Source organism: Jaculus jaculus, chromosome 19, assembly GCF_020740685.1.
Source record: "Jaculus jaculus isolate mJacJac1 chromosome 19, mJacJac1.mat.Y.cur, whole genome shotgun sequence".
In the NCBI taxonomy this organism is placed as follows: Eukaryota; Metazoa; Chordata; class Mammalia; order Rodentia; family Dipodidae; genus Jaculus; species Jaculus jaculus.
Genome location: NC_059120.1, coordinates 33,743,678 through 33,770,311, shown reverse-complemented (window position 1 = coordinate 33,770,311; position 26,634 = coordinate 33,743,678). Strand labels below are relative to the sequence as shown.

Below are 26,634 nucleotides of genomic sequence, written 5' to 3'. Positions count from 1 at the left end.
TATATGTATGAGATAGCTTAATTGACCATTCTATAATATATGCATATTTCAAAATCTGTTACACATGATATTTATGATTTTATCTGCAAATTAAAAAACAAATTAAGACACAAAGATAATTAGCAAAATAGTAATAATAATAAAAAGCATGAATATGTCCTTCTTTGGACCACATGAATATTTTTGATTTTTCTTATGGGTATATTCAATACTAAGGATCTACATACTGTAGGTAATGTACTTGAAAAATAAAACTCACTTGCATCATCACCTGGAAAAATAATATGATCTTCATAAACTTGAAAAAATGTTGTAATTCTGGTACCATCAGCATGATCCACTATCCTAGTACCATCCTTCTTTACAACAATAATCACCTTGTCTTCACGAGTTGTCATAACCTGAACATGTAAAGTCAGAACAAAATTATTGACTCAGATATTTGAATTCTAGCAAGCTCATTGTATTGGAATAGACATGTAGATCAATCTAAATGTGGTAGTTTGAATAGATATCCCCCAACAGATTCAAGAATTTATTAAAGCTTGTAAATTAGACCTCCAGCTACCTGGTTAGAGGAGGTGTCACTGTGGGCAGAACCTAGGGTCCAGTCCTAAGGTGTCACTGGAGGTGGATCTGAATTCCAGCCTAAACTGTGCAGAGAGCAGTCTGAGTTCTGCCTGGTTTTTCTTCTGTTTTTTGCTCTTGCTTTTGGTGGTAGTTTTTCTTTTTCTCACCATTATGGGATCTCCCTTGGATCTGTAAGCTCCAAATAAATGCCATTCTTCCCATAAAGTATGTCTGGTTTGTAGGTTCATCCCAAAAATGTAAAGCTGACAGCAAAAATGGAACTGAATAAAAGACCCAGATATAAACCCAGGAATCCTACAGCCATCTGATTTTTGATTAAAAAAAAATGCCAAAAACATTCACTGGAGAAAAGATAGCATCTTTAACAAATGGTGCCAGGAAAATTAAATGTCTATGTGTAGAAGAATGAATCTATATCCTTATCTCTCTCCATGCACAAGAATCAAATCCAAATGAATCACAGACCTTAATCTCAAACCCTAAACTCTGAAACTGCTAGAGGAAAAAGTAAGGGAAACATTTTATCACATAGGCATAGGCAAGAACTTTCTCAATAGAACTATAGCCAATGAGAAAGATCACTAACCTCATGAAATTAAAAGGCTTTTTTGCAGCAAAGGACACTGAATAGAGCAAAGATGGCATGGGAGGAAATCTGCAAGCTGTACATCTAACAGAGTATTAATATCTAGTATATAAAAAGAACTCACAAGCCAGGCATGGTGGTGCATGCCTTGAATCCTAGCACTCAGGAGGTAGAGGTAGGAGGATTGCCATGAGTGTGAGGCCACCCTGAGAGTATGTAGTGAACTCCAGGTCAGCCTGGGCTAGAGTGAGACCCTACCTTGAAAAATAAAAATAAAATAAAAAAAAAAGAACTCACAAAACTAAATAATAAGAACTCAAACAACCCAATCCAAAGTGCACTATAAAACCAAACAGAAAGTTCTCAAAAGAAGAAATACAAATGGCCAATAAATATATTTAAAAATGTGGGCTGGAGAGTTGGCTTAGTAGCTAAGGCACTGGCTTGCAAAGCCAAAGGACCCAGGTTTGATTCCCCAGGACCCATGTAAGCCAGATGCACAATGTGGCATATGTGTGTGAAGTTCGTTTGCAGTGGTTGTAGGCCCTGATGCACCCATTCTCTCTCTATCTGCCTCTGTCTCTCTCTCTCAAATAAATAAATAAGTAAATAAATAAATAAACAAAAGTTCAACATACTTAGCCATTAAAGAAATGCAAATTAAAATGGCTTTGTGATTCCATTTCACTCCTGTCAGAATGGCTACATCATGGAATCAGGTGGGCATGGTGGCGCATGCCTTTAATACTATGAATTTGAGGCCAGCCTGAGACTACATAGTGAATACATCACTGACTCAGGTATTTTATTAAAGCTTGTGACTTAGGTCTTTAGCCACCTTGCTAGAGGAAGTGTCACTGGGGCAGATCCTGGAGTGCAGCCCTAAGGTGTGTTTGGGGGTGGATCTGATTTCCAGCCAAAAGTTATGCAGAGAAGTCTGAGATCTGGTGGGGTTCCTACTGTTTGCTCCCCTTTTGTGCTTGCTGACTTATTGGTTGTTTCTCTTTGTTTGAATATATGGAAGCAGCTTCCTCAGCCATTGGTGGATCTTTAATCTTGAAATAAATCCCTTCCTCCCCTAAACTGTGCCTGACTTGGATGTTCATCCCAGCAATATGAAGCTAACTACAACAATCGGTTATTGTCAAGGCTCTTGGTTGCCCACCAGAAGTAGCTGTTAAGACCCTACTGCTGATGACACCACATGCTTTCACTGTAGGACTCAGAAATCAAGCTAGAGCTGAGTTGGAAGCCTCCTCCCTGTTGACTAGTTCTTGAAAGAGCGATGTAGCCTGCTGGGGGAGAAAAGTGATCAATAGCCTTAACTTGCAGTGGACTTTGCAAACTATGTGGTTGGCCAGCCAGGTAAAATGTGCCAATTGATGCAATGCTGATATGTTTGTTATGGGAGAAACCAACCATTTGATTGAATTTGAGGCCCACTGCACAGGAGCAAATTCATGCCTGGTACTGAGAATCTAGTCAAAAGCCTATGACTAGGAAGATCATAAACCCTAGGATGGAAGCTACTATTGTTTGGCTAAATGGATACCCACCAAATTGCCCTCTAGATATTTATGTTTATGCTTATCTATTACTGTTACTCTCACTTTTGGTTCGGTGGAGGGGGCACAGGGATGGGGAGACAAAGAAGGGCAGTGGGAGAGGATTATGATCAAGGTACATTTTGTGTATGTATATGAGTCAATAAAAAGTTTTAAAAAGATGGTGTTATACTCATGGCTATTTAAGTTTATTACGTGAAAGATTGTTTAAATTTTTTTTGTTTATTTTTATTTATTTATTTGAGAGTGACAGGGAGAGAGAGAGGGAGGGAGGCAGGCAGAGAGTGAGAGAGAGAATGGGTGCGCCAGCCACTGCAAACGAACTCCAGATGCATGCGCCCCCTTGTGCATCTGGCTAACGTGGGTCCTGGGGAATTGAGCCTCGAACCGGGGTCCTTAGCCTTCAAAGGCAAGTGATTAACTGCTAAGCCATCTCTCCAGCCCACATGGAAGTTTTATTTCATCAATCTAACCTGTTGCTTTAATCAGTTCTTGAGGTAGACAGTTTCCTTGTTTATTAGATGAGGAAATTTAGGCTGACAGAACTTAAGTAATTTGTTGTAAGTCACTCAAAAAGTAAGTGCCTGAGCACATCTGTGAATGAAAAGCTGGCATCAGGACGAGGTTAACCTAGGTCAATCTGGGAAAAAGCTCACAGGGCCTATTTTCTTGATAACTGGAATTAAGATGAACATGGCTTGCTGAGGCTACCCTGTTGGCCATGAAGCCCCTGCTCCACAGCATTACCTTGGAGAGGATGAACTGTAAGATGGCTGACAAGTGCTGTGCCTGATGTCATAGAACAGCACTAGAGATTTGTATGGGCAGAGGCTGCAGCATCTCTGTCAGGTTGATCCACACATACACATGGCTCCTATCTGTGTCTTCAGTGCATTCTCTGTGTGGACTTGAGGGATCAGGAAGCTAAGCTTGTGGCTCACTGTTGGGCCTCCCAGCCAATCAGAGTTCTGCCTTGAATACTCTATTTCTAGTCTGTATCCCTTCTCCAAGCTGAGTAAAGGTAGTCAGAAATAGCCTATTTGGCTCTGTTAGTTTGTTAGTTTAAACATATACCTTTGATTCATGTGGAGAGTATTATTATGAGAATGATTGAGGTCTGAGAAGGCATATTGATTACTTTTCTTGTTTCTCTCACCAAATACCTGACAAAAAGCAACTTTCAGGAGTACCAGTTATTTTGACTGACAGGAAGTCTATTATGACGGGGAAAGCATGGTAGTGAGAGGATGAAGTAGCAGGTCATATGTATCTGCAGTCACACAACACAAAAACATGAATGCTGGTCCTCATCAGGATGGTTATGCTTCATGTTTCCTCTGAATAACTCAGCCTGGGCAGCTTTGTTTAGGGTGTGTGATGGTTAAGTTTTTTTTTTGGTCAATTTGAGTCTGTTTAGGAATGCACAGACATTCCTCTTGGATGGGTCTCTAAGGATGCTTCCAGGAAGGATTAACTGAAGGGGGAAGTCCTTCCCCCAGAGTAGGTAAAAAGAATCCCTTCTTCCCATCTGGCTGCCATGCTGCTCGCTGCCTTCCAGCATGGACTGAAGAGCAGCAGCACAGACAGAAAGGCAGTGTAGACTGAAGACCATTGGATGTCAAGGAAGCCTTTGGGTCTTCACTGCTGGATTGAGACTGTTGAGGTATCCAGCCTTGTGAACTGAAATCCTGCTGGGTTCCTTGAGTCTCAGGCCTGCAGATTGCTATTGTTGGATTGCCATAAGCTAGTCCAATAAATTCTTTTTTTTTTTTTTTTTTTTGAGGTAGGGTCTCAATCTAGCCCAGGCTGACCTGGAATTCACTATGTAGTCTCAGAGTGGCCTCAAAGTCACAGTGATCTTCCTACCTCTGCCTCCCTAGTGTTGTGATTAAAGGCATGTACCACCACCACTCCCAGCAAATTCCCTTTTTAATACAATTCCTTATGCTAATAGAAGTGTTCAATGCAAATTCTGTTCCTGTAGAGAACTAATACATGGTGGGTCCTTCCTTGTCAGCTACATTTCTGTGAACAGGGCCTCACAAACATGCCCATATATGTATCTTCTAGGTAATTTAAACCTTTTCAAGCTGACCAAAAAAGAATAATTATCACAGAGGGAAAAGAGATGAAGGACCTCAGCCAGGAATACAAGGGGTCACCACTTTGTGAGCTCATTCTGCTTTAGTGTGGTCTAAATGAACATAAATGTACAGTGCTGAGTGTATGCCAAGTACTATGCTAGGTGATGATGGTGTAATGATGGACTGAAGTGTAATTTCTTATTCTCTAGGCATTACAGACCAGAGGGAGGATAATATGATAGCATTCAAGGTCCTGCTGGTTTCTGTAGTGAGGGTTCTGACTGGCCTAACTCTCTGACTACAGAAATGGTACTGGGCTTGGGTTTGGTATGTCAGTGCACAGTTGTAGTTTGAGGAAAGAACTTATAGAGATGAAAGATTCCAGAGAGGAATGCACAGATGATGGCAACTAGGCTATAGACCAAGTTGGAGAGGATTGCAGTCAGGTTAAAGTGTTAAGCCTTTATTCTAGGGGGACTAAACACAACAGAATGGCTTTTAATACAAGGATTAGAGTAGGAATCATAGGAAATATTAAGTTCAACCTGGCCATTCCTTTAGGTACAAGGCCAGCCTAGGTTATACAGCAAGACCCTCTCTCAAAAGCAGCAACAACAATCAATCAATCAGTAAGTAAATAAATAAGGGGAAAAAGAATGGAAATTCATTACCTGACCCTTATTTCAAAAATTGCCATTTTGTTCTGAACTGGTTGCATCCATTCTATACATATGTAAATTAGCATTTAATAATACTCTATTTTTGGAACCTACACACACATAGTGTTTTTAAGATTTGGGAAGATGGGTCCATCCATTTACCTACCCACCACCTGACAAATATTTAAAGGTTAAGAATTCCCATATACTTTTCTGTGTTATTTCAGGACCCTAATGAATTAAACATGTTGTACTGTGTAATACTTTGCCATACCGTTCCATTGACAGGATCTGTAGCCTGAAAAGATAAAAATGGGGCCAAGTTTGGGATCCTTTCTAATCCTTTGGTGCCAATCCGCTTTCCTTCAGGTGTGGTTGTAAACCAGGTGCCTATGTGACCCTCCACAGGAACTGCTGTTGGAGCTGTCTCCAAGAAAGGCTCATTCTTATGTGCCACTGATGATTGACTTTTGTGACCTTTTCCTGTAGAAGTCCAAGTAAAATCAGAATTAGCAAGGTGACTATAACTGCATTTATATATATGGTTCATTGACTTTTGACACAGCATAAACTACCTCATGCATTTTGGCATAGAAAATCATAAGCAGCGTTTATCAATTATGTTATTTCTTAACAAAGAAGATCAGTTTTGGCATTTGAACCTTAGTGAAATTGCCATAAACTTCCCCCACATATACACAGACAACTGACTGCAGCAGAAAAACTTTTGTTAGCTTATGGTCTGTATGCCACTATTTTTTTTTCTCAGAGAGAGAGGGAGAGAGATGGAGTGTGTTGGTATGCCAGTGCCTCTAGCCACTGAAATCAAACTGCAGATGTGTACGCCACCTTGTGCATATGTGTATGTATATCTGACTTATGTGGGATCTGGGGAGTTGAACCTGAGTCCTTAGGCATCACAGGCAAGTACCTTAACTGCTAAGCCATCTCTCCAGCCCATGTATTCCACTTTTTACTCCCATCTTTTCTATTGAGAATTTTAATATAACATACAGTAATTTGATTGTGTTTCTGTCCCTTTATCATTTTTGTTCCCTCTCCTTATTCCCCACCCCTTAGGACCCATCTCTTTCAAGGCAGTCCTTCCTCTGTTTTGCTCTCTCCTTCCTTTTGTTCTCTTCTATCATCTATGTCAAAATGCTGACGGGCTCAGAACCGTGCTGGTCTTCCAGTGGTAATAACCACTGTGGGATCATAAATGTACCACTAAGTTCACATCAGGAGGACAGTGTCCTAAAGTATGCCTATTTGTGTGGTTCTGACAGTCTTTTGGCTCCTTTTTCAGCAATGTTTCCTGAGCTTTTATTTTGTTTACTTGTTTGAGAGGGGAAAAATGGGGAGAGAGAATGGGCATGATAAGGCCTCTAGCCACTGCAAACAACTCCAGACACATGCTCTACTTTGTGCATCCAGCTTTATGTGGGCACTGAGGGATCAAACTTGGGTCCTTTGGCTTCGTCCCTGAGCTTTGAAATCTCCTTTATTGTTGAGCTCTCAACATCCTCTTATTTTCTACTTTGATGACTTTTGACTATCTTCAATATCTGCTACCATGCGTATAATGACAGTTCTCTGTAAAGCTTATCTTTTCCACAGGGTATATCTATTAATTTTTTTTTTTTTTTTGTTTTTCGAGGTAGGGTCTCACTCTGGTCCAGGCTGACATGGAAATAACTCTGTAGTCTCAGGGTGGCCTTGAACTCAAGGCGATCCTCCTACCTCTGCCTCCCGAGTGCTGGGATTAAAGGCATGTGTCACCACGCCCGGCCAATCTATTAAATTTTAAGAGTACTTCTCATGACTGATTGAATCTATTCCTTACCAGCTTTTAAACTCTCACCTTGTCATTGCATTAGTTATATATAGGTAGTAGTTTTCTTTTATTAAAGAATGTAGGGCACCTCGCCAGCCAGGCATTTCCTTGGCTTCTCATAAATGAGTTTATACAGATTAATCACTACCCTGACTTCTGGGTAAGATGGTGACAAAGTCGCCACATTAAAATAGCCTAGGTAGGGAAATAAATAGAAATACAGCAAAATACACTCTTGTACTGAAAAGTGAAGGGGTAAGTTATTATCAACCATAGCAAAGAAGTAGTAGGAGGAAACAAGCCAGGATCCTGCCAAGGTGCCAGTGACCCCAGTCCATGCAGAGTCCACCTGTCTGCCTGACCAGAGCAGAGCTACAGGAGCAGAAACCAAGTGAAGAGATTTTCCGCTCACATCAACCTCCTCACAAAATCAAGAAACCTGAAGAGGAAGGCATCAGGGACCAGCTGAGCAGCTGCTGAAAGTGAATACAAATGGGACCAGCTGAACAGCTCCGGTACAACTCCAGGCACCCTGCACAGCCTCCTACCCCCCAAGTGCCAGTGCTGTGGCATACAGCACAGTCAATTAGAACACCAGAGCCAGTGACCAAGCAGCCTGAGTCCACAGCACAACCAACAGGGATTGAGGTGGGCCCTCAGCATAGGTGAGACTGGAAGCCATCCCAAAGATAACAGGGCCAACTGACACAAAGCGAGATACACAGGACTGCACTGAAGTGCTAATCTCTCTTTCTATGTCAGGAAAGGTTATATACTACATTTGAATGATACAGTATTGGTTTGATTTACCTTTCTCAAATAAGCTACATTTTGGTGTTGACTAATGTTGCCTTTGATGTACCCTGGTTTTTAGGGCCTTTGTCATTTTCTTCTGTTATTATTGGAGGCAGGGTCTGACTCGGTCCCAGGCTGACCTGGAACCCATTTCAGAGCAGAAATCTCATTCTTCTAGTTGACAGAATTAAGGGTATTGGGCAACACAAACCTTTAGGGACTTTGGCTTTGTTAGATTATCTATTTGTTTTAATCCTCACTCTTGCATAAATACTCTGTGTTGGTTTTAATTGAATGTGTGTATTGCTCCGTTGAATTTTAGAATTTTCCAGTAATTTGCTCCACCCACTCTACTACAATACTTGAATAGCAAGCAAACACAACACCTAGAGTCACTTCTGCTGTTTCTCTTGGAATATAAGAGCTATACCTGGCACCTTAAACTCCTGTACTGAAGATACATAAAGTCAGGTTTACATGGCTAAGAACACTACAGATAATTAGAAACCCAAGCATCAAGTTAACTCAAAATGCAAAAATCTCTACATTATAACATGAGAAACACAAAAAAATCAAGACAGTACAATCCTGCTAAAAATTATAAGTCCATCAGAAATGACCTCCAGTGAGATTGCTTTAGATGAAATGCCTGATAACAATTTCAGTTTAATTACTACCTTGACAATCATCTGACATATCCTCCTATCTCCAAGCTTCTTCTTAACATTCAATGGGAACAGGAAGATGGAATTGATGATATCCTACTGGGCCTCTGATAACAATATCTAGCTATCAGCTTACTCAATTTGTTTTTTTTTTTTAAATCAAGAATGAGTATTTTTTAAAATTTGATTTTGTTGTTCATTTTTATATATTTATTTGAGAGTGACAGACAGAGGGAGAAAAAGGCAGATAGAGAGAGAGAGTATAGGCGCGCCAGGGCCTCCAGCCACTGCAAACGAACTCCAGACGCGTGTGTCCCCTTGTGCATCTGGTTAACGTGGGTCCTGGAGAATCAAGCCTTGAACCCAGATCCTTAGGCTTCACAGGCAAACGCTTAACCGCTAAGCCATCTCTCCAGCCCAGCTTACTCAATTTGTAAGAGTACTTGTGGATGAGATTTGCCAGTGTTATTAGACCACAGGGATGAGAAACCCAGGAAAACTTTCCAGATTCAGAACATGAATGTGTACTTGAGTGTAAGTCACTTCTAACTAGTAGGGACTCAAATAATGGGGGGAGCTAAAGAAGAAAGATGCATTCAGTTAAGCCCACCTATTGCTTTAAGATTTTTTTTGTGATGAATTATACTTCCAGAACAATATCAGACAGCAAATATAGTATTACTTTCATAACAGGTAGAATGAAATACTCCAGAAGTAGTACCATATTTTCTCTTATTTCCTCCCTTTTTCTTCTTTGCCTTGTCCTTTTTGTCTTATTTTCTGGCCAACAGAGACAGAAAAGTTGCTCCAACATGGGGATAAAAGGAAAATAATGGTTTGGGAGGATGACTTGGTATATGAAGTCTTCAGTGGATAAATTTTAATCATGTTTTGGTTGAAAGACAAGGCTGGGAAAGCAGGCATTAATGTACTGTTTTGTGACATGTTAAAGACCTTAAAATTATTTTTAAATTTTTTCTGAGGTAGGCTCTCACTCTAGCCCAGGTTGGCCTGGAACTCACTCTGTAGCTCCAGGCTGACCCCTAACTCACAATAATCTTCCTACCTCAGCCTCCAGAGTGCTGAGTGAGATTGAAGGTGGTTACCACCATGTCCAGCCAAATTTCTTTCTAGAAGGAACATTAACGTGGGATACTGATGTGGTCGGATATTTGTAGTGTACTTTGGCAGGAATATTGAGAATTATCATGAAGAAAAGCAAGAGGAATAGTTAGGAGGCTTTAACAAAGTAAAGGTTAAAGATAATAGTAGTGATAATCCATACAATGCTGGTACCAGTGTGTAGTGGGGAAGAACTTGGATATGAGATGACGAGGATGGGTAGGAGCAAAGAAGATGATAAGAAGAAAGTGTTGCTTGCAGATTGTGGAATCTTAGCAAAATACCCTTTTCCACTATTAGACACATGAATAAGTAAAATCAAAGGAGTGAACAAAAGGCAGGAAGAAAGGAACATATGTGGTTGGTATTTTATTTCTTGCAACACTACCAAGTAGGTAATAAGAATTCTACTGAAAATAACTAAAACTACTGAAAAATGTCTTTTAACTAAAGGTGCTTCTGAGTTGATAACTATGAGTAAGGTCAATACCACCTGAGGTTTGAGCAAAAGTAGGAACCCAAGGAAGTAAAAATATCACAAGAATGAGCTTTTCCCTGTGAGTCTTTTTGAGTCTAGGGTGACAAGGTTATAAGGAAGCAGATGTTTTCATAATGTGCTAGTGTGAGGGCTATAAGTACAAGTAGTTCTCTGGACAGCAATCTTTGATTTTACTGAAGACACTATTGATTGCTTACTCAACTGTTTCTACTCCACCCACCCCCTACCAAGAGCAGGCCTGAGGAAAAGATCAAAGTGTCAGATGTTTCCACCGCCTCTGTATTCAGTCAGATCTAGCCAATGAGCTGCAAAGGGAGTCAGCTGAGAGCCAAGGGGAAGTCCTGTTCTTCCACAGTAAAAAGACACGCTTGAAGAAAATGCTTGTCCTCACCTTGTTTTTCTTCTGCTTTGGAAGTTGCCATATGAACACTTCATGCCTGCAATTGACATGTTTTCTCTCAAGTTGAAGGAAAAGTCAGTAGCATCCCAGAGATGCCTACTGGGCACTGACATTGCTGATCTGATCAGCCAACCCTAAAACAGCAGCCTAGGCAATACTGCTTATGTTGTGTAAGAGCATATGACAACACAGGAAATGATCATCATTTATAACTCAGAGAAAAAAGCAGTTCATGAAATAGAGTGAAATTCTATGTTGCAATAAAAATTCAAATATATGTACATGAATATATATGAGTATATTCAAAAATGATAGGCAGTGTTATAATAATATTGAATACTTATTAATCATTTAAACACTACTATATACAATGTAAATTAAGAGGCTTTGATTACCTTTCTTTGTGATGGCAATTTCAGATGGTGTTATTTCTGATTTTGGCTGAGAAACAGAGTCCACCAAATCTCCATTATGAGGGCTTGCTGACATTTCAGGAGGAGAGTAAACAGGACCAGAATTGGGACTACTGCTCACAGTACCATCTGCAAAGAGAATCTGGGGCGAAAAGCGATCTCTCATCATACTCAGAAGCAAGGGAGAGGCTGGTTGGCAATGAGCACTGTGTCACACATTTTTGGATCCTAAATAATCCAAAAAAAGAAAAGCTGGTGGCAGAACTGAGACTCAGTCCCAGGAAACATGGCTGAGGATGGAAGGTCAGGACTTAATCTTTCTAGTTAGTGCTTTCTAGTCAGCACAAGAACAGAATTTCATGTTTGCTTTTACTTTGTTTTCTCTCTTTATGACCTATATTTTCTTGTTTTGCTGTTTTTTCTATTCTTTACTCTTATTCTATATAATTTAGAAAATTACATATTCTTTTATATTTCTCAAATGATGACATATAAAATTCTATGATATGCTTAAAGTCTATTTTCTAATAATATCTACCTATTATGTACGGCATCTGAAAGTACTGTAGACACCTGTCAGTGTCAATGTGAGCAGCCTCCCAAGAAACGTGGTGAGGAAGTCAAATGTCTATGTAGTTCTTTCTTCGTTTATAGGTAGCATGCTCTCTTCAGGAAGCTTTTGACTATACAGTCCTAAAATTGCATGATGATATACTTATATGATCTTCTTTTGCATGTGTGTGTGATATGATGTGTGTGATGTGGGTGTATGCATGTGTGGTCCCCATGTAGGTGTGAATGGAGACATTAGTGTCCTCTTATTATTCTCTGTAAATTTCCTCAAGACAGGGTTCTCTCTTTCTCTCTTAACTCAGAGCTTCTTCTGTTGGCCAGAAAGTTCCAGAGATTCTCTGGCTTTTGCTTCCTCCCCAAACCTTGGGTTGCAGAGGTGTGTGGCCATACCCAGCTTTTTACATGGGTTCTTGAGAGTTGAACTTGGTTGTCTTTGGCTCAAGAGGCCATCATGTTTAAGTGGCAAGTGCTCAACTGCTGACCATCTCCAAAGCCCCTTATATAATCAGTAAAGGATAAATTGGTGTTAGTAAATATTTTTATTTATTTATTTGCAAAGAGAGAGAGAAGAGGAGAGAATGGGCATGTCAGGGCTTCTAGATACTGCAAACAAATTCCAAATACATGCGCCACTTTGTGCATCTGGTTTTACAAGGGTATTGGGGAATCGAACCCAGTTCATTAGACTTTGCAGGCAATCACCTTAACTGCCTAGCTGTCTCTCCAGCTCCTGGTGTCAGTTTTGATTTGCACTCGGTGACCCTGTTTAATCTGAAGTTGTTTTTAAGTATTAGCAAAATTTCTTTTATCATATTTTAAATTGTTTTCTCCTTTCATTCTATTTTCTTCTTCTGGAAATACTAGTATATAAACCCCTTGTCATATTCATAAACTTTCCCTCATAATTCACTCTTCCTTCCATGTGGACTTTCATAGTTACTTTTTAATTTTTTTTACATTATTATTTATTTGAGAGAGAGAGAGAGACTGATAGATGGGATGGGGGAGAGAAAGAGAGAATGGGTGCACCGGAGTCATCAGGCATTGCAAATGATCTCCAGACAGGCACCACCTTGTGCATCTGGCTTATGTGGGTCCTAAGGAATCGGACCTCATTTCCTTTGGCTTTGTAGGCAACTGCCTTAACTGCTAAGTCATCCCTCCATCCCTCATAGTTACTTTTAATCCTTAAGGATTTTTTTATTTTTTTCTATCAGCTTTAAAAAATATTTTTGTATTTTATTTTTACTTACTTAGAGAGAGAGAGGAAAAAAAATGAATGAGTACATAAGGGTCTCCAGCCACTGCAAATGAACTTCAGATGCATGTGCCACCATGTGCATCAGGCTTATATGACCTTTAGGGAGTTGAACCTGGATCCTTAGGCTTTGCAGGCAAGTGCCTTAACTGCTAAGCCATCTTTCTAGCCCTCTAGCAGTTTAATTTTTTTTCCCTCAAATCTCATGCCTATATTTGTATTCACATTTTAATTTATTGTTTTGTTTTAATTTACTGTTACTTTCATGGGATTTCCTTTCAAGGTTGATGATTCTTAGGTTCAAGGTGTTATTTCTCATTGGAAACCTTTTTCAGATCTTGGTGGTATAGTGTCAGTTTACAGGAGCATTTCCCCTGTGATTTCTGGAGAAAGGCAGGGCAAGGCAAATGCCTTCTGGGTATTATGATTCCCAGTTTTCAGCTTTCACATAATAGTTTACCTGCAGAACTGCCCTGACTTTCTTAGCCTAGAGGTGAAAATAACTACTTAAAATGAAAACTTTAATATTTAAAGTTTTCCCTCTTGTACATGTTTTAAAGTTTGTTCTTGTTTCCTCCATAAGCCTGAACGCACATACCTTGCATGTACTGGGAACTCTAAAAATACTTTGATTTATTGATGATATACTTTGATTTTTTTCCAAGCAGTTATAAATTTATTATTTAAAAGTATTTTCTAGGGACTGTGGAGATGGCTCAGCAGCTAAAGTTGCTTGATTGTAAAGCCTGCTTGCCAGGGTTCAACTCTCCATCCACCCTATACAAAGTGAGACACAAAAAGTGGCTCAAGTGTCTGGTGTTACATTTGCAGTGACAAGGGACTCTGACATGCCCATACACATGCATATCTATGCCACACAGACAAATAAGCAGGTAGATATTATATACAGATATTATATACAATCTCAGATCATAATAGAAATCACAGGTTTATTTGTTTCCCAGTATTTGTAGACAACATCTTTTCTTTTTTACTAACTTTGCTACTCTCTGTCATCTTAAGGTGTTGTTCTATTTTACCTGTGTGGATCCATCTAACATATATTTGACGACGGTGCCCTGGCTGGTGATGACTCTTGATGCCTCTTGTTCCATGGGAGGCATCACTGCCTTATAGAACTCACTGTGCTTCATCCTCTGGGGATAGCTCTGACGGATCATGATGTTCCAGGTGGGGTCCTCCTCCACACCATGATGATCTTAGAGAATAAAAAAAAAAGAGTGAAGCTATCTTCTGAAGTGGGTGATGCTGTAGAGGCTGTGATTTATCTTTTCATTCGTCTATATCTAAAGAACAGGGCAGTTTCCATGCTGTGACTGATGGCCCAGAAAACTGGTCCTTTGATGACCTTGTAACACTCAAATGTAGTGGATAAGGTCATTTACAAGTACATGCTAGTGAATACTAAGGTAGCACAGCACATTTCAGCGCAAAGTTCCCTTTTCCTCTGGTGGTGTGCTCCTCTCTGAGTAGCTTCTGGCTCTAAAATATGCAATACTGTGGTGGTGTCAGCTTTTTTCTCTGAGGGCCTAGGAAGTCCTTCACTAGACTGTTTCTAAGTCACCCATTGATCTTCAAAACGAATATATCCCCTTCTCTCTACAGTGCTCTGTTGTTAGCTGGTAACCAGGAGAAAATATTGAATAGAGTTTCTTAGAACAAACTGCTGTGTAGAAGCTTGCAAGCCTGATATGACTCCACTTTAAGTTTTTGCTGTTGTTTTCTGAGCTACAGCCAGAGAAAGAGTGAACAGAGAAACGAGACAGCCTGTGGAAAGGGGGAAATGTTTGTAGCTGTTTATTTAGCACAGGATTAATATCCATGTATATAGGAATAATTAAAAAGTGTAAATAACCTGGGACTGGAGAGATTGCTTAGTGGTTAAGGCACTTGCCTATAAAGCCTAAGGACCCAGATTTGATTCTCCAGTTCCCATGTAAGAGATGTGCATGCCTCTGGAGTTTGTTTGCAGTGGCTAGGAGCCTGGGACACAGCCATTCTTTCTCTCTCTCTCTCTGACTATTTCTTTCTCTCAAATAAATAAAACATTTTTAAAAAGAGAGTAAATAACCTAATCAATAAATGAACACATGAACTGATAGACACTTTTCAAGGGAAAATAGTGATAGACACTTCTTCAAGGGAAGAAGTATAAGTAGCCAACAAATATATGAAAAATGTTCAACATCATTGGCCATCAGGGGGATGCAAATCAAAATTATACCTATCTTCAGTCTCATGTAGCTTCATCTCAGATCAAGAAAATAAACAGCAAATGTTGAATAAAGATGACAGGAGAAAGGAACCCTTATATCCTGACTGTTGTTGGGAATGTAAATTAGTCCAGCCACTATTAAAATCAGCACATAGATCCCTTAAAGAATTAAAAATAGATGTACTATCAGATCTAATCATACTCCTCATAGGTATATACATGAAGCAATATAAGTCAGCATGCACTTGCACACACATGTTTATTGAAGAAGTATTCTCGAAAGTTATGGAATCAGCCAAGGTGTATGTATGAAAGGATAAAGAAAATGCGATATGTATGTATTACATACATACACATGATGGGGTATTATTCAGCCATAAAAGGAACAGAATTGTTATTTACAAATAAATGGAAAGGACTAAGTGAATGTGGAATTTAGGGGGTAAAGACATAAAAGGAAAGAGTGACAAGAAAGAGAAATTCTGGCATCTAGCACCTACTCAGTATTTGCTATTGAATGATATCCATTTAATTTATAATGTGGTTTGTTGGAACCTGACAGCATTTAATGAGTGAAATGAATATGCAAAGAGGACATTTTAAGAACCAACCAATGCAGCTGAGAAAAAGAGGCCCTTTCAAGTGTAACTCTCAAGTCACAGAAGTAATAATACTCATTATTAACATTTCTTTGTATATTTCTGTATGCTAAATGCCTTGCATATGAGCCATATTCAGTTTATTTTGAGAAGTTTTTAGACACATTCAGTTTTCAGAGCCTATAAATAGAGAAGTGGAGTCTTGAAGAGCTTATAGGTCCTCAAAGATAACATAAGAAGTAAGTGGCAGAGGTGAGATCTAAATAACTGTCTTTTACTACATAAACAACAAAACAACTACTAACACTGAACAATATATTTTAGGTTAGAAAATAATTTTCAGGGCTGAAGAGATGGCTTAATGGTTAAGGCACTTGCCTGCAAAGCTACATGACCCAGGTTCAATTCCTCAGCACCCATATAAGCCTGCATCTGAGTTCATTTACAGTGACTAGATGCCCTGGCATGCCTATTCTCCCTCTTCTGCCTCTTTCCCTTTCTCTCAAATAAATAAATAAATAAAATAAAATTTAAAAAAAGAAGCCAGTGGTACTTCACAAAAAAAAAAAAGAAAATATTTTTCATAGAATACCAAAGTCACTCAGGAAAGAGTTCAATTCCAGGCTATTCATCTTATACCATAGGAATCTTTTTTTGTGTGTCAGTCTAATCCTTAAGACACTGCTACTTTGATAGTTTGCTATGATTATGTTCCAACTTGTATTAGGATCTTCATGATCTATGCAAGAGTTTAAAAAGATTATATATGTTACAGGCAGAGTTATTAACCACATTTCTACTCTATAAAGGGGAACACATTAGGGTAGATAATAAGGCTAGTAGAAAAGGCCTATTTAACAGACATTAATCTGGGCCTTGATAGAATGATCAAGAACACAAATCCATATACTCTTGAGCTTGGAAACAAAATCCTTCCAGTATACTCATTATATATTAGGCTTCAGAAAATGTTTATTGGCCACTGAACACAGTGGATCTAATCATAGAAAATCTGGACCTATGGTCTATTGGCCACTGAACACAGTGGATTTAGTCATAGAAAATCTGGACCCATGGTCTAGTAACTCAGAAGAAGGACTAATAGAAAGCAAAATCAGGCTGGGTGTGGTGGCACATACCTTTAGTTACAGCAGTTGGGAAGCAGAGGTAGGAGGATCACTGTGAGTTAGAGACCACCCCTAGACTAAACAGTGAATTCCATGTCAGTTTGGGCTAGAAAGAGATCCTACTTAAAAAAACAAAAACAAAAACAAAACAAAAAGAACAAAAGAAAGAAAGAAAAAAAGAGAACAATCAAAACAAAGTAGATCAACTATAATGTTTAGTTGATAGTCTTTAGGCTGGCAAGGAAATACAATATGAAATTATTTTTAAATTGATAACATATGCTTTTCAAAAGTGGGGTACTCAGCTGACAGAAAGCTGGAAGAAACCATTCTGCATGCAGTTCAATGGAAGAGAGAAAAATCAACAGTGAAGACACTCAACAGTGGACAGTGCAAGCCTTAAATTTTGCCAGCCAGGCCAAATGGGCCAGTAGGTGCAATAGTGGCACGTCTGTCATGGTAGAAACCAATTGCCCTGTAATTGGACTGGAGGCCCACTCCATGGGAGGGAATACATCCCTGATACTGAAAACCTACAACAGGGGTAGTCATGAGCCCTATGGGTCTCTGTCTGGCTAAATGTATATAACTATGCTCATCAAACTGCCCATAAGAAGTTCTCTTAATGTTCAAAGCCTTATACTAATGCTACTCTCACTTTTGGTAGAGAACCTTCTCTTTTCAGATGGCAGTGACCTTGGGATGACTCCGAAGGCATCATGGTGCTGAGAAGAAGTGACAGGAATGTTCAGTACTACCATATCTCTATCATACCTTCAAGGCTCAGGGTCCATTGTGGAAGAGGTGGCGGAAAGAATATAAGAGCCAAAGGAAGGGTAAGACTCCTTACAACGTGCTCCCCCCAGACACAAAATGGCCTGGATATCCATGACCTCACAGTGCCTGATACTACCTACATAAGACCATCATAATAGAAGGAAAAGATCATGGCATCAAAATAAAAGAGACTGAGAGGGGAAGGGGATATGATGGAGAATGGAGTTTCAAAGGGGAAGTGGGGGGAGGGAGGCCATTGCCATGGGATATTGTTTACAATCATGGAAGTTGTTAATAAAAAAAATAAAGAAAAAAAGTGGGGTACTTAGGGAATCAAAATAAAGAGATAATTTGGTTGTGAAAAAAGCCAAGATCCCATCAAATTAAAAGAGAGATTAATGGAGAGAGGGAGGAGAGAGCAGAGTTATGAAGGGGAAAGTGGGGGAGGTGAGGGAAATACCATGATTTGTTGTCTGTAAGTGTAGAACTTATCAATAACATATATATGTATATATATATATATAAATATATTATATAATTATTTATATATAATTATTGTCTCTCTCTCTCTCTCTCTCTCTCTCTCTCTATATATATATATATATATATATATATATATGTAAAAAAGTCAAGATCCATGGAACATCTCACATTTATCTAATGAGAAAGCATGGTGCAGAGACAGAAAGTAATATAAAGTGTCAAAAGTTCAGTTTGTGCCAACGTCAGCCATGAAACTGAAGTCTTAGTAGTTCAGTGCCATTTTTGTATCCCCTACTTGTTGGGAGCTGCAGTTGCTCTTTGACTTTGGGAGCTACAGGTGGTCTTTAATCTCTTTATTTTACAGCCTGGGTGAGAAGGCAGTCCAGATGAAATAACGCCAGGCGTCATTTAACATAAGGCATAGGCACCTGATAGAGGGGCGTTACCACATGGCCCTGGGCACAAGGGCATTGTCTTCTGTATATAAGCTTGTGTCTGCCTGAATAAACCTGAGCCTTAATCAGAACTTGTCGTGGCTCCATTCCTTGTGTTCTTGTCTCAGATTCATTCCCACTCCCTCCTTCGGGGTCTGTTTTGACCTTCGTGCTGCAGGCTGGCACATTGTGGCGCCTGGAACAAGGGACCTGAATATGAGGGACTTCAGTGAGGAACTCCAACATCAACTCAGGATCCTCGGAAGAAAGAAAAGAAAGAAAGAAAAACAACAAAAGAGGACTGTAGTCACCTGCTCAGTCTTCTGGAATAAGTTAAATTGGCGCAGTTTGGGGCAAGCAAAGAGTAAAAAGGAGCTAATTGCTGTAGTAAAAGATGTTTTAAAAGCATAAGGAATAGGGATTACATCAAGTTCTTCAAGCAAATTTTTTGATTTCATCAATAAAACGAGCCCTTGGTTTATAGAGCAGGGAAATTTTGATTCTGATGCTTGGAATAAAGTAGGGAAAGAATTAAATGTCTTTTTACAAACTCATGGTCCTAATAAGGTTCTGGTAATTGCTTTTTCCTTATGGTCTTTAATAAGGGATGCCTCAGATTCAGGTACAAAAGATAGTTTAGTGAAACAAATGTTAACTCACACTCTAGATGTTATTGAAGAAATTAGAGATCAAAGTCCTGAAAAAGGGACACTTGTAACTCACAAAGAATTGAATAAAACATTGCAATATTTACAAATTTCTAAGGAAAATAGTGACGAGGAAGAGAAGGAAATAGAGCCAGAAGAAACAGCAGAATTAGAGGAGGAGACCGCTAATTATCATGCAAATTGGGACCCACCACGTCCCTCTGCTCCCATGCTCCCTACACAAGTACATGTAACAGAATTAAAAAATGAGGTGGCAGCTTTAAAGGAGAGAGTAAACCTAGGGAAAGAAAAAAGAAGGTTAAAAGATGAGTTAGATTGTACTATTAAGAAGCCTTCTGAAATTGTCCACATATCTTCATTGCATCCTACTCAGCCTGTTTTTAATTGCTCCCCCTTAGAAAGGGTAATACAGAAAGCCGTGGAAGAAGGTGATGAGGAAGCATGAGCTTTTCCATCAACAGGGTGATCAAATGATGAGGCAATATGCTTCTTTTAATTTTAAAGACATAAAGTAATTAAAAACAGCTGTGCACAGTATGGACCTACGTCACCATATACTATGTCAATTATAGAAGCATTGGCAGGGAAAATTCTAACAGCAGATGATTGGAAATCTATAGGCAAAGCTTGTTTATCAGGAGGAGAATATTTAATTTGGAAAGTAGAATTCTATGACTTATGCAAAAGACTGCAATGTTTAACCAACAGGCAGGGAATGGTGATTGGAATATTGATATGCTTATTGGGGAAGGAAATTATGCTGGGAATGACAATCAAATTGTATATCCCCGTGCTGTTTATTAACAAATAGCCGCAGCAGCTTGTAAAGCATAGTTTAATCTTCCTTCAAAAGGAGAAGCTGTGGGAGAGAATTTAACTAAGGTTACACAGGATCCTGATGAGAATTATGCTGATTTTGTAGATAGATTGATAAAAATGGCAGGGAGAGTATTTGGAGATGTTGTCGCTGGTATGGACTTTGTAAAACAGCTTGCTTATGAAAATGCAAATAGTGCTTACAAAGCAGCTATACAGCCTGGGTTTTGCAGATGGATCTTCTGGCCTAGTTGCTTATTCTTTAAAGGGACAAACATTTAATACTCCTTATAAATCTGCACAATTTGTAGAACTGGCAGCCTTTAAAGCTTTATTGCAACATAGTACTACTATATCTGTTAATATTTACACTGATAGCCAATATATTGTCCACTCAGTTCCTTATTTAGAAACCTGTAGTAGAGTAAGTCCTTCTTCTACTGTTTACAATTTGTTTGCACAGGTTCAGCTTTTAATTTTCCAGTGCTCAGCACCTTTCTATGTAGGACACCTTCATGCTCATTCTGGCCTCTCTGGACCCTTAGCTCTGGGAAATGCTATTACAGACAAGGCTACTAGAACTTTTTTTCTGTGGAAGAAGCTATTAATGCTCATAAGCTTCATCATCTTAATGCTAATACTCTACATCTTAAATATAAACTTACACGTGAACAAACATGACAGATAGTTAAAAATTGTCAACAGTGTCTCACATTTTTACCTGTGCCACACCATGGTGTCAATCCTCGAGGTTTGACTCCTGGCCATTTATGGCATATGGATATAACTCATGTTCCTGAGTTTGGAAAAATGAAATTTGTACATGTTTCTATTGACACTTATTCTGGTTTCATTTGTGCTTCTGCTCAAATGGGAGAAGCTACTAAACATGTTATTGCTCATTGTCTTCCTTCTTTTAATATTTTAGGAGTACCTAAACAACTGAAAACAGATAATGGTCCAGGATATACAAATGCAGGATTTAAGCACTTTTGTTCTTCTTTTAATATTGAGCATGTTACTGGAATTCCTTATAACCCCCAAGGGCAAGGTATCATTGAATGAGCAAATGGAACATTAAAAATCTGGTTACAAAAAACTAAAGGGGGAAATGACACAGGGGATCAATAACAAAATGGTTAAATCATACTTTATTTAAATTTTTTACTTTTGGATGCAAACGGGGTTTCTGCCGCTGACCGTTTTTGGCATGCACAAACCAAGACTACTTATGCTAAAGTAATGTGGAAAGATGCATTGACTAACAAATGGAGTGGACTCGACCCTGTATTAATATGGGGATGAGGATCTGTTTGTATTTTTTCACAGAAAGAAAATGGAGCCAGATGGTTGCCAGAATGTTTGGTCCGGTATGCAGGCCATGAGATCAAACAAGAGGACACTACTGATCCTGATGACATGGTGTCATGTACGTCTTGCTTACAGTGAAGTCTACTGGGCTGTCCTCAGGATTGTGGTGGTCAGACAATGGACATCAGCAAACTTACATGTGGAAAATTGCTGCTGCTATGGGAGGTATCAAGGTTACATCTGCCAGCAATAATTCAAATAGTCTTCTGAAGGGAACTGTTATGGCCTGTGTTACACCCCCTTATGACCTGATGTTAGGAAATATAATATTACTTGGTATCATGAGTCTGAAGGAATGTTTAATGTTACCAGTGATAATTGTAGTCTGTCCAGTTGTGTTTCTCATGATTCTGAAACTGTAATGAGTGTCAAACAACCTGCATTTGTTATGATTTCTGTTAATCTTTCAAGGCCTTGGTATTCTGACAAGAGTATTCAAATTCTAGAGGAGGTTAAAATAGTTTAAGTAGACAAAAGAGAATGTTAGGTTTAATTATTGCTGGGATTGCTGCATTTATTACATTATTAGCTTCTATTACTACTTAGAACATGTCCTTGGCTCCCTCAGACCTTATACTAATTCTCCCTGAACTTTATCCGGCTGGTAGCCAGAGACGGGTAAGATTGGGGGAGGAGGCATCCAACCTAAGACAGATATTGAAAGATAATACGTTTGTCCAATGACGACTCCCCTCCTTTAGGAACTGCATAGGATTCAGACCTATGCATATCGGCTCACGATAAAGTGAGTATGATGTGGGCACCAACACGGGTGCGAGGCAAAGCACCGCAAGGGAAGGTCCCTTTCTGACCGCTTCTGAATTCCCTGAGAGAAAAACCTGACTTGCATGGAGGTTGGTACCACACCTATTATGATCACATAGGCCCTGCCTCCCCTCCCCAAAAGGTACCAAGGGCCAAGATTGTGGGACGAAAAACTGACAGCCCACAGGAGGAGTCAGGTCAATACTCCCCCAGTTGGTAAAAGCCCACTATTGAATAGCAGCTCTCCCCCTCTTTTGTACAAAAGAAGGAAGGAGATGTTGGGAGCCTCAGCTGCTCTTTGATCTTGGGGGCTAAGGATGTCCTTCTGCCGCTGTCAACCTAAGATAGGCACAGACGCTTCTTTTAATAAATAAAGAAAGGGGAGATATCGGGAGCCACAGGGGAGCTGCAGTTGCTCTTTAACTTCGGGAGCTACAGGTGATCTTTCAGTGCTTATCCTACAGCCTGGGTGAGAAGGCAGTCCAGATGAAATAACACCAGGCATCATTTAACATAAGGCATAGGCACCTGATAGAGGGGCGTTACCACATGGCCCTGGGCACAAGGACATTTTCTTCTGTATATAAGCTTGTGTCTGCCTGAATAAACCAGAGCCTTGATCAGAACTTGTCTTGGCTCCATTCCTTGTGTTCTTGTCTCAGATTCATTCCCACTCCCTCCTTCGGGGTCTGTTTCGACCTTCATGCTGCAGGCCGGCACACCTACTATTACTACAACAGTTGTTCTCCATTTAAATGGTCTCAGGTTCAGTCCCAAAGATAGATGCCCCACCAGGTTAACTAAGAAAGTCTTTCTTGAATATATTTATTTATATGAATAAGTTAGAAGCTATGTTTATATCAATAGAAATAACAGACTATATAGAATTACACCCATCAGCAAGGGAAACAAGAATGGTTTTGCATCCCTTCATGTGCACTTGTTTCATTCTCTGTGCTCAGTGTCCTTTGTTTTGGTAAGCCAGCACACCACTGTACCTGTGGAACTCTGCAGACAGGAATACAGGGCCACATGACATTCTTTACCTCATGAAGCCTCAACTCCTCTATTTTATAACATTGGAGTTTTAAAATAGTATTTGTATTTCTACATGTATGCTAAGTACTTATACAATGCATGGTCATTGTAAATGCTTGATAAATCATCATGCTCATTATTTGCAAATGGCCTATAATTTTTATTAACAAGGAAGTTTGTTTAACTGGCAGGAAAATGTACAATGATAATCTGTTGTCTATATGGGATTTTGTCCCTTGTCTCCTTGCCTTACCTCAGCTAGCGCTTACCTGCAGACTCTTGTCCAATGAAGGTCAGCAGAAGCCCATTGGGGCAAGACACATTGAGGCTTTGGAAAGTGGGAACATAATGAGACTCTTGTACAACAGGTTCTGGTTCCACTTCTTCCTGTAAAGAATTTTGCATGTGAATGATTGTTTACCATTTTCTACATGAGCTTTAATTCAGTTGTACTATGCAAGGAATTGGTGAGCATTAAGATGTAACTTGTGAACAAATAAGTAGAACCTGCAACAGATGTGAAAAGATGTGTGTTCACCCTTGTGAACTTTCTCTGTCTGAATGACAAATAAACAGATAAGATAACCAAAAGGCAATCCCAAATAATACATCTTTCCTTACAATAGTAAATATTACCATTAATAAACATAATTGTGAAAAGGTTCATAGAAGAACTGGGGCTAAATTAAGCCTTGAAAGGTACCTCTACATAGATGTATGGACATATGGGTAATTCTTTGGTTTGAATATTGGTGCCTTCCCTCAACTCAGATGGTGGAGTCCAATACCCAGAATAATATAAAGAGATAGGCTTCTGGGGGGGGGGATGATTAAATCATGAGGGCTCTGCCTTTATGACTGGGATTCATGCCATGAGAAAGAGAGGCAGTGAGCATAGTGGTGCAGGCCTTTAGTCCCAACACTTGGGAGGCGGAGGTAGGAGGATTGTCACGAGTTCAAGGCCACCCTGAGACTACATAGTCAAATTCAGGCCAGCTGGGGCTAGAGCGAGACCCTACCACAAAAAACAAAACAAGACAAAAGAGGGGCAAAACAGAACATCTTCACCTTCTCTATGAAGTAAGATGCAGAACAGAGCATCCTTACCCTACCTGTGAAGTAACATGTAAAACAGAGCATCCTCATTCTACCTGTGTTATAACATGCAGAACAGAGCATCCTGATTCTACCTGTGATGTAAGATGCAGAATGAAGCATCCTCACTCTACCTGTGAAATAATATGCAGAACAGAGCATTCTTATTCTACCTGTGAAGTAACATGCAGAACAGGGCAACCTCAATCTACCTGTGAAGTAACATGCAGAACAGAGCATCCTCATCCTTACTCTGAATTAAGACACAGAAGATACCATCTATAGGAACAGATTCACCTGATTTCGAGTCTGCCAGCCACTAGGACTTAAACTTCTATTATTTGTGAGTCACTCTTTCTAAGGTATTTTGTGATAGTAACTAAAAGAGACTAAGATAGGCAGGTGTGGGAAACAAGCAACCATGCTATTTTTGTGTGTGTTTCTTATAGTTTAGGTACTGTAAATATCATGTTATTATAATATTTCTTCTTATTTTTCTATAAAGATCATGTATTATTTTTGTAGCAAGTAATTAAAGTAAGTAAATTAAAAACAATCGAGGATTACTCATAAATTAATAAGGGGTTGAGTGTATACACTTTAAAATTCTAATTTTATCCAGCTACATCTGAACTCTTGCTTAGCATGGCAGCCAGTCATACGTTCCAAACATTTCCTAATGGAAATCATGTCCTTCTTCCATTGATTCTGTTTGCTACCCACTGGAATCATGCTGATATTGTTTTTTACTAGACCTTTAGCTTATTCTAACTAGTCTACTGATGGGTTTATCACTAGTGAGGAAATAAATGAATTTAAAGCACGGGGCAGGATCAAGTGTGGTGGTTACCCTTTGTAAATCAGTAGGATTGTGAGTTTGAGATCAGCTTGGGTTATATAGTTAGACTTTGTCTAACCAATCAAGCCAGCAATAAACCAAGCACATGCATGCACACACACACATGTACACACACACACACACGTCTCTAAAACCAAAAAAGTAAGTCTTAAAACAAAATCAAGAAGAAAACACGTAGGAATTCTGTAAAATGAACAAAAATACTCAAAGAAAGAAATCTGTCATATCAAATCTGTCCTCATTCATGGAGTTGATAATCTTTATCTCCATCCCCTGCTCAGCAATTTTCACAAATCTTACAGAAATGGAAGTGTTTGCTGTGAAGTTGCTTCTGGTTAAATAAATATTAAATGGATTGCATTTAGTTTTCTTGTTCCTTGTTTGAATATTTCATTTTACAAGGGTCAAATGGCATTACATGAGGAAATTCATCTTGAACAATCCTGTAACTTTGAACTCCATAATTTTTTTTTTTTTTTTTTGAGGTAGGGTCTCACACTAGTCCAGGCTGACCTGGAATTCACTATGTAGTCTCAGGGTGGCCTCCAACTCATGGTGATCCTCCTACTTCTGCCTCCTGAGTGCTGGGATTAAAGACATGCACCACCATGCCCGGCCTCCATAACTTTTACAGGGCCAGACATGAAATCTAGGCTCTTGAGCACCTTTTTCATAAATATTTTTCTATAAGTGGAGCATTTATACAATGTACTTTTATTTTATTTTATTTTTAAATTTTGTTTATTTCTTTGAGGACAACAGACAGCGAGAAAGAGGCAGGTAGATAGAGAATGGGCACACCAGGGCCTAGAGCCACTGCAAATGAACTCCAGATGCATGTGCCACCTTATGCATCTGGCTTATGTGGGTCCTGGAGAATTGAGCCTCGAACTGGGGTCCTTAGGATTCACAGACAAGTGCTTAACCACTAAGCAATTTCTCCAGCCCCTAGAATGTACTTTTAGTAGTAAATGCCAATATTCAAGACTTACATAGTTAGACTTTGGTTGACAAGTATGTCAGCTGAAGATGGGCAGGAACCTCTGGTCACAGACAGTTACTCTTTCAGTGTTTTTCCTGTTATCTTTCATTTAGAGCTCTCCTTTGATTTATATTCTACTAAGAAAATATTTAAGGTCAAAACCTCTCTCTCTCTCTCTCTCTCTCTGTGTGTGTGCTGCAATAAAAGTTTGGTAGTAGAAAGTGGGCTGCTCTTTAACCAGCAGTAAACTGTCCCTCAGTTTTCCTGAATTCTTTGCACATACATATCTGAGTCTAACAAATGAGACTGTTTCTGTTGTTTACTTATGGATATGACTTCA

At 39.3% G+C, this 26,634-nt stretch overlaps 1 protein-coding gene across 1 annotated transcript in view; it reads right to left on the bottom strand.

The window, feature by feature from the left end:
- The window catches only part of Spag17 (sperm associated antigen 17), a 300,395-nt gene that overhangs the window by 57,647 nt on the left and 216,114 nt on the right, over positions 1-26,634 (bottom strand). The window contains exons 26-30 of the mRNA XM_045137882.1: positions 23,628-23,745; positions 14,085-14,263; positions 11,196-11,355; positions 5,760-5,968; positions 260-401 (exon numbers count right to left, since the gene is read on the bottom strand). Coding sequence (XP_044993817.1) covers positions 260-401; positions 5,760-5,968; positions 11,196-11,355; positions 14,085-14,263; positions 23,628-23,745 — 808 coding nt within the window. The remainder of the gene's footprint in view (positions 1-259; positions 402-5,759; positions 5,969-11,195; positions 11,356-14,084; positions 14,264-23,627; positions 23,746-26,634) is intronic.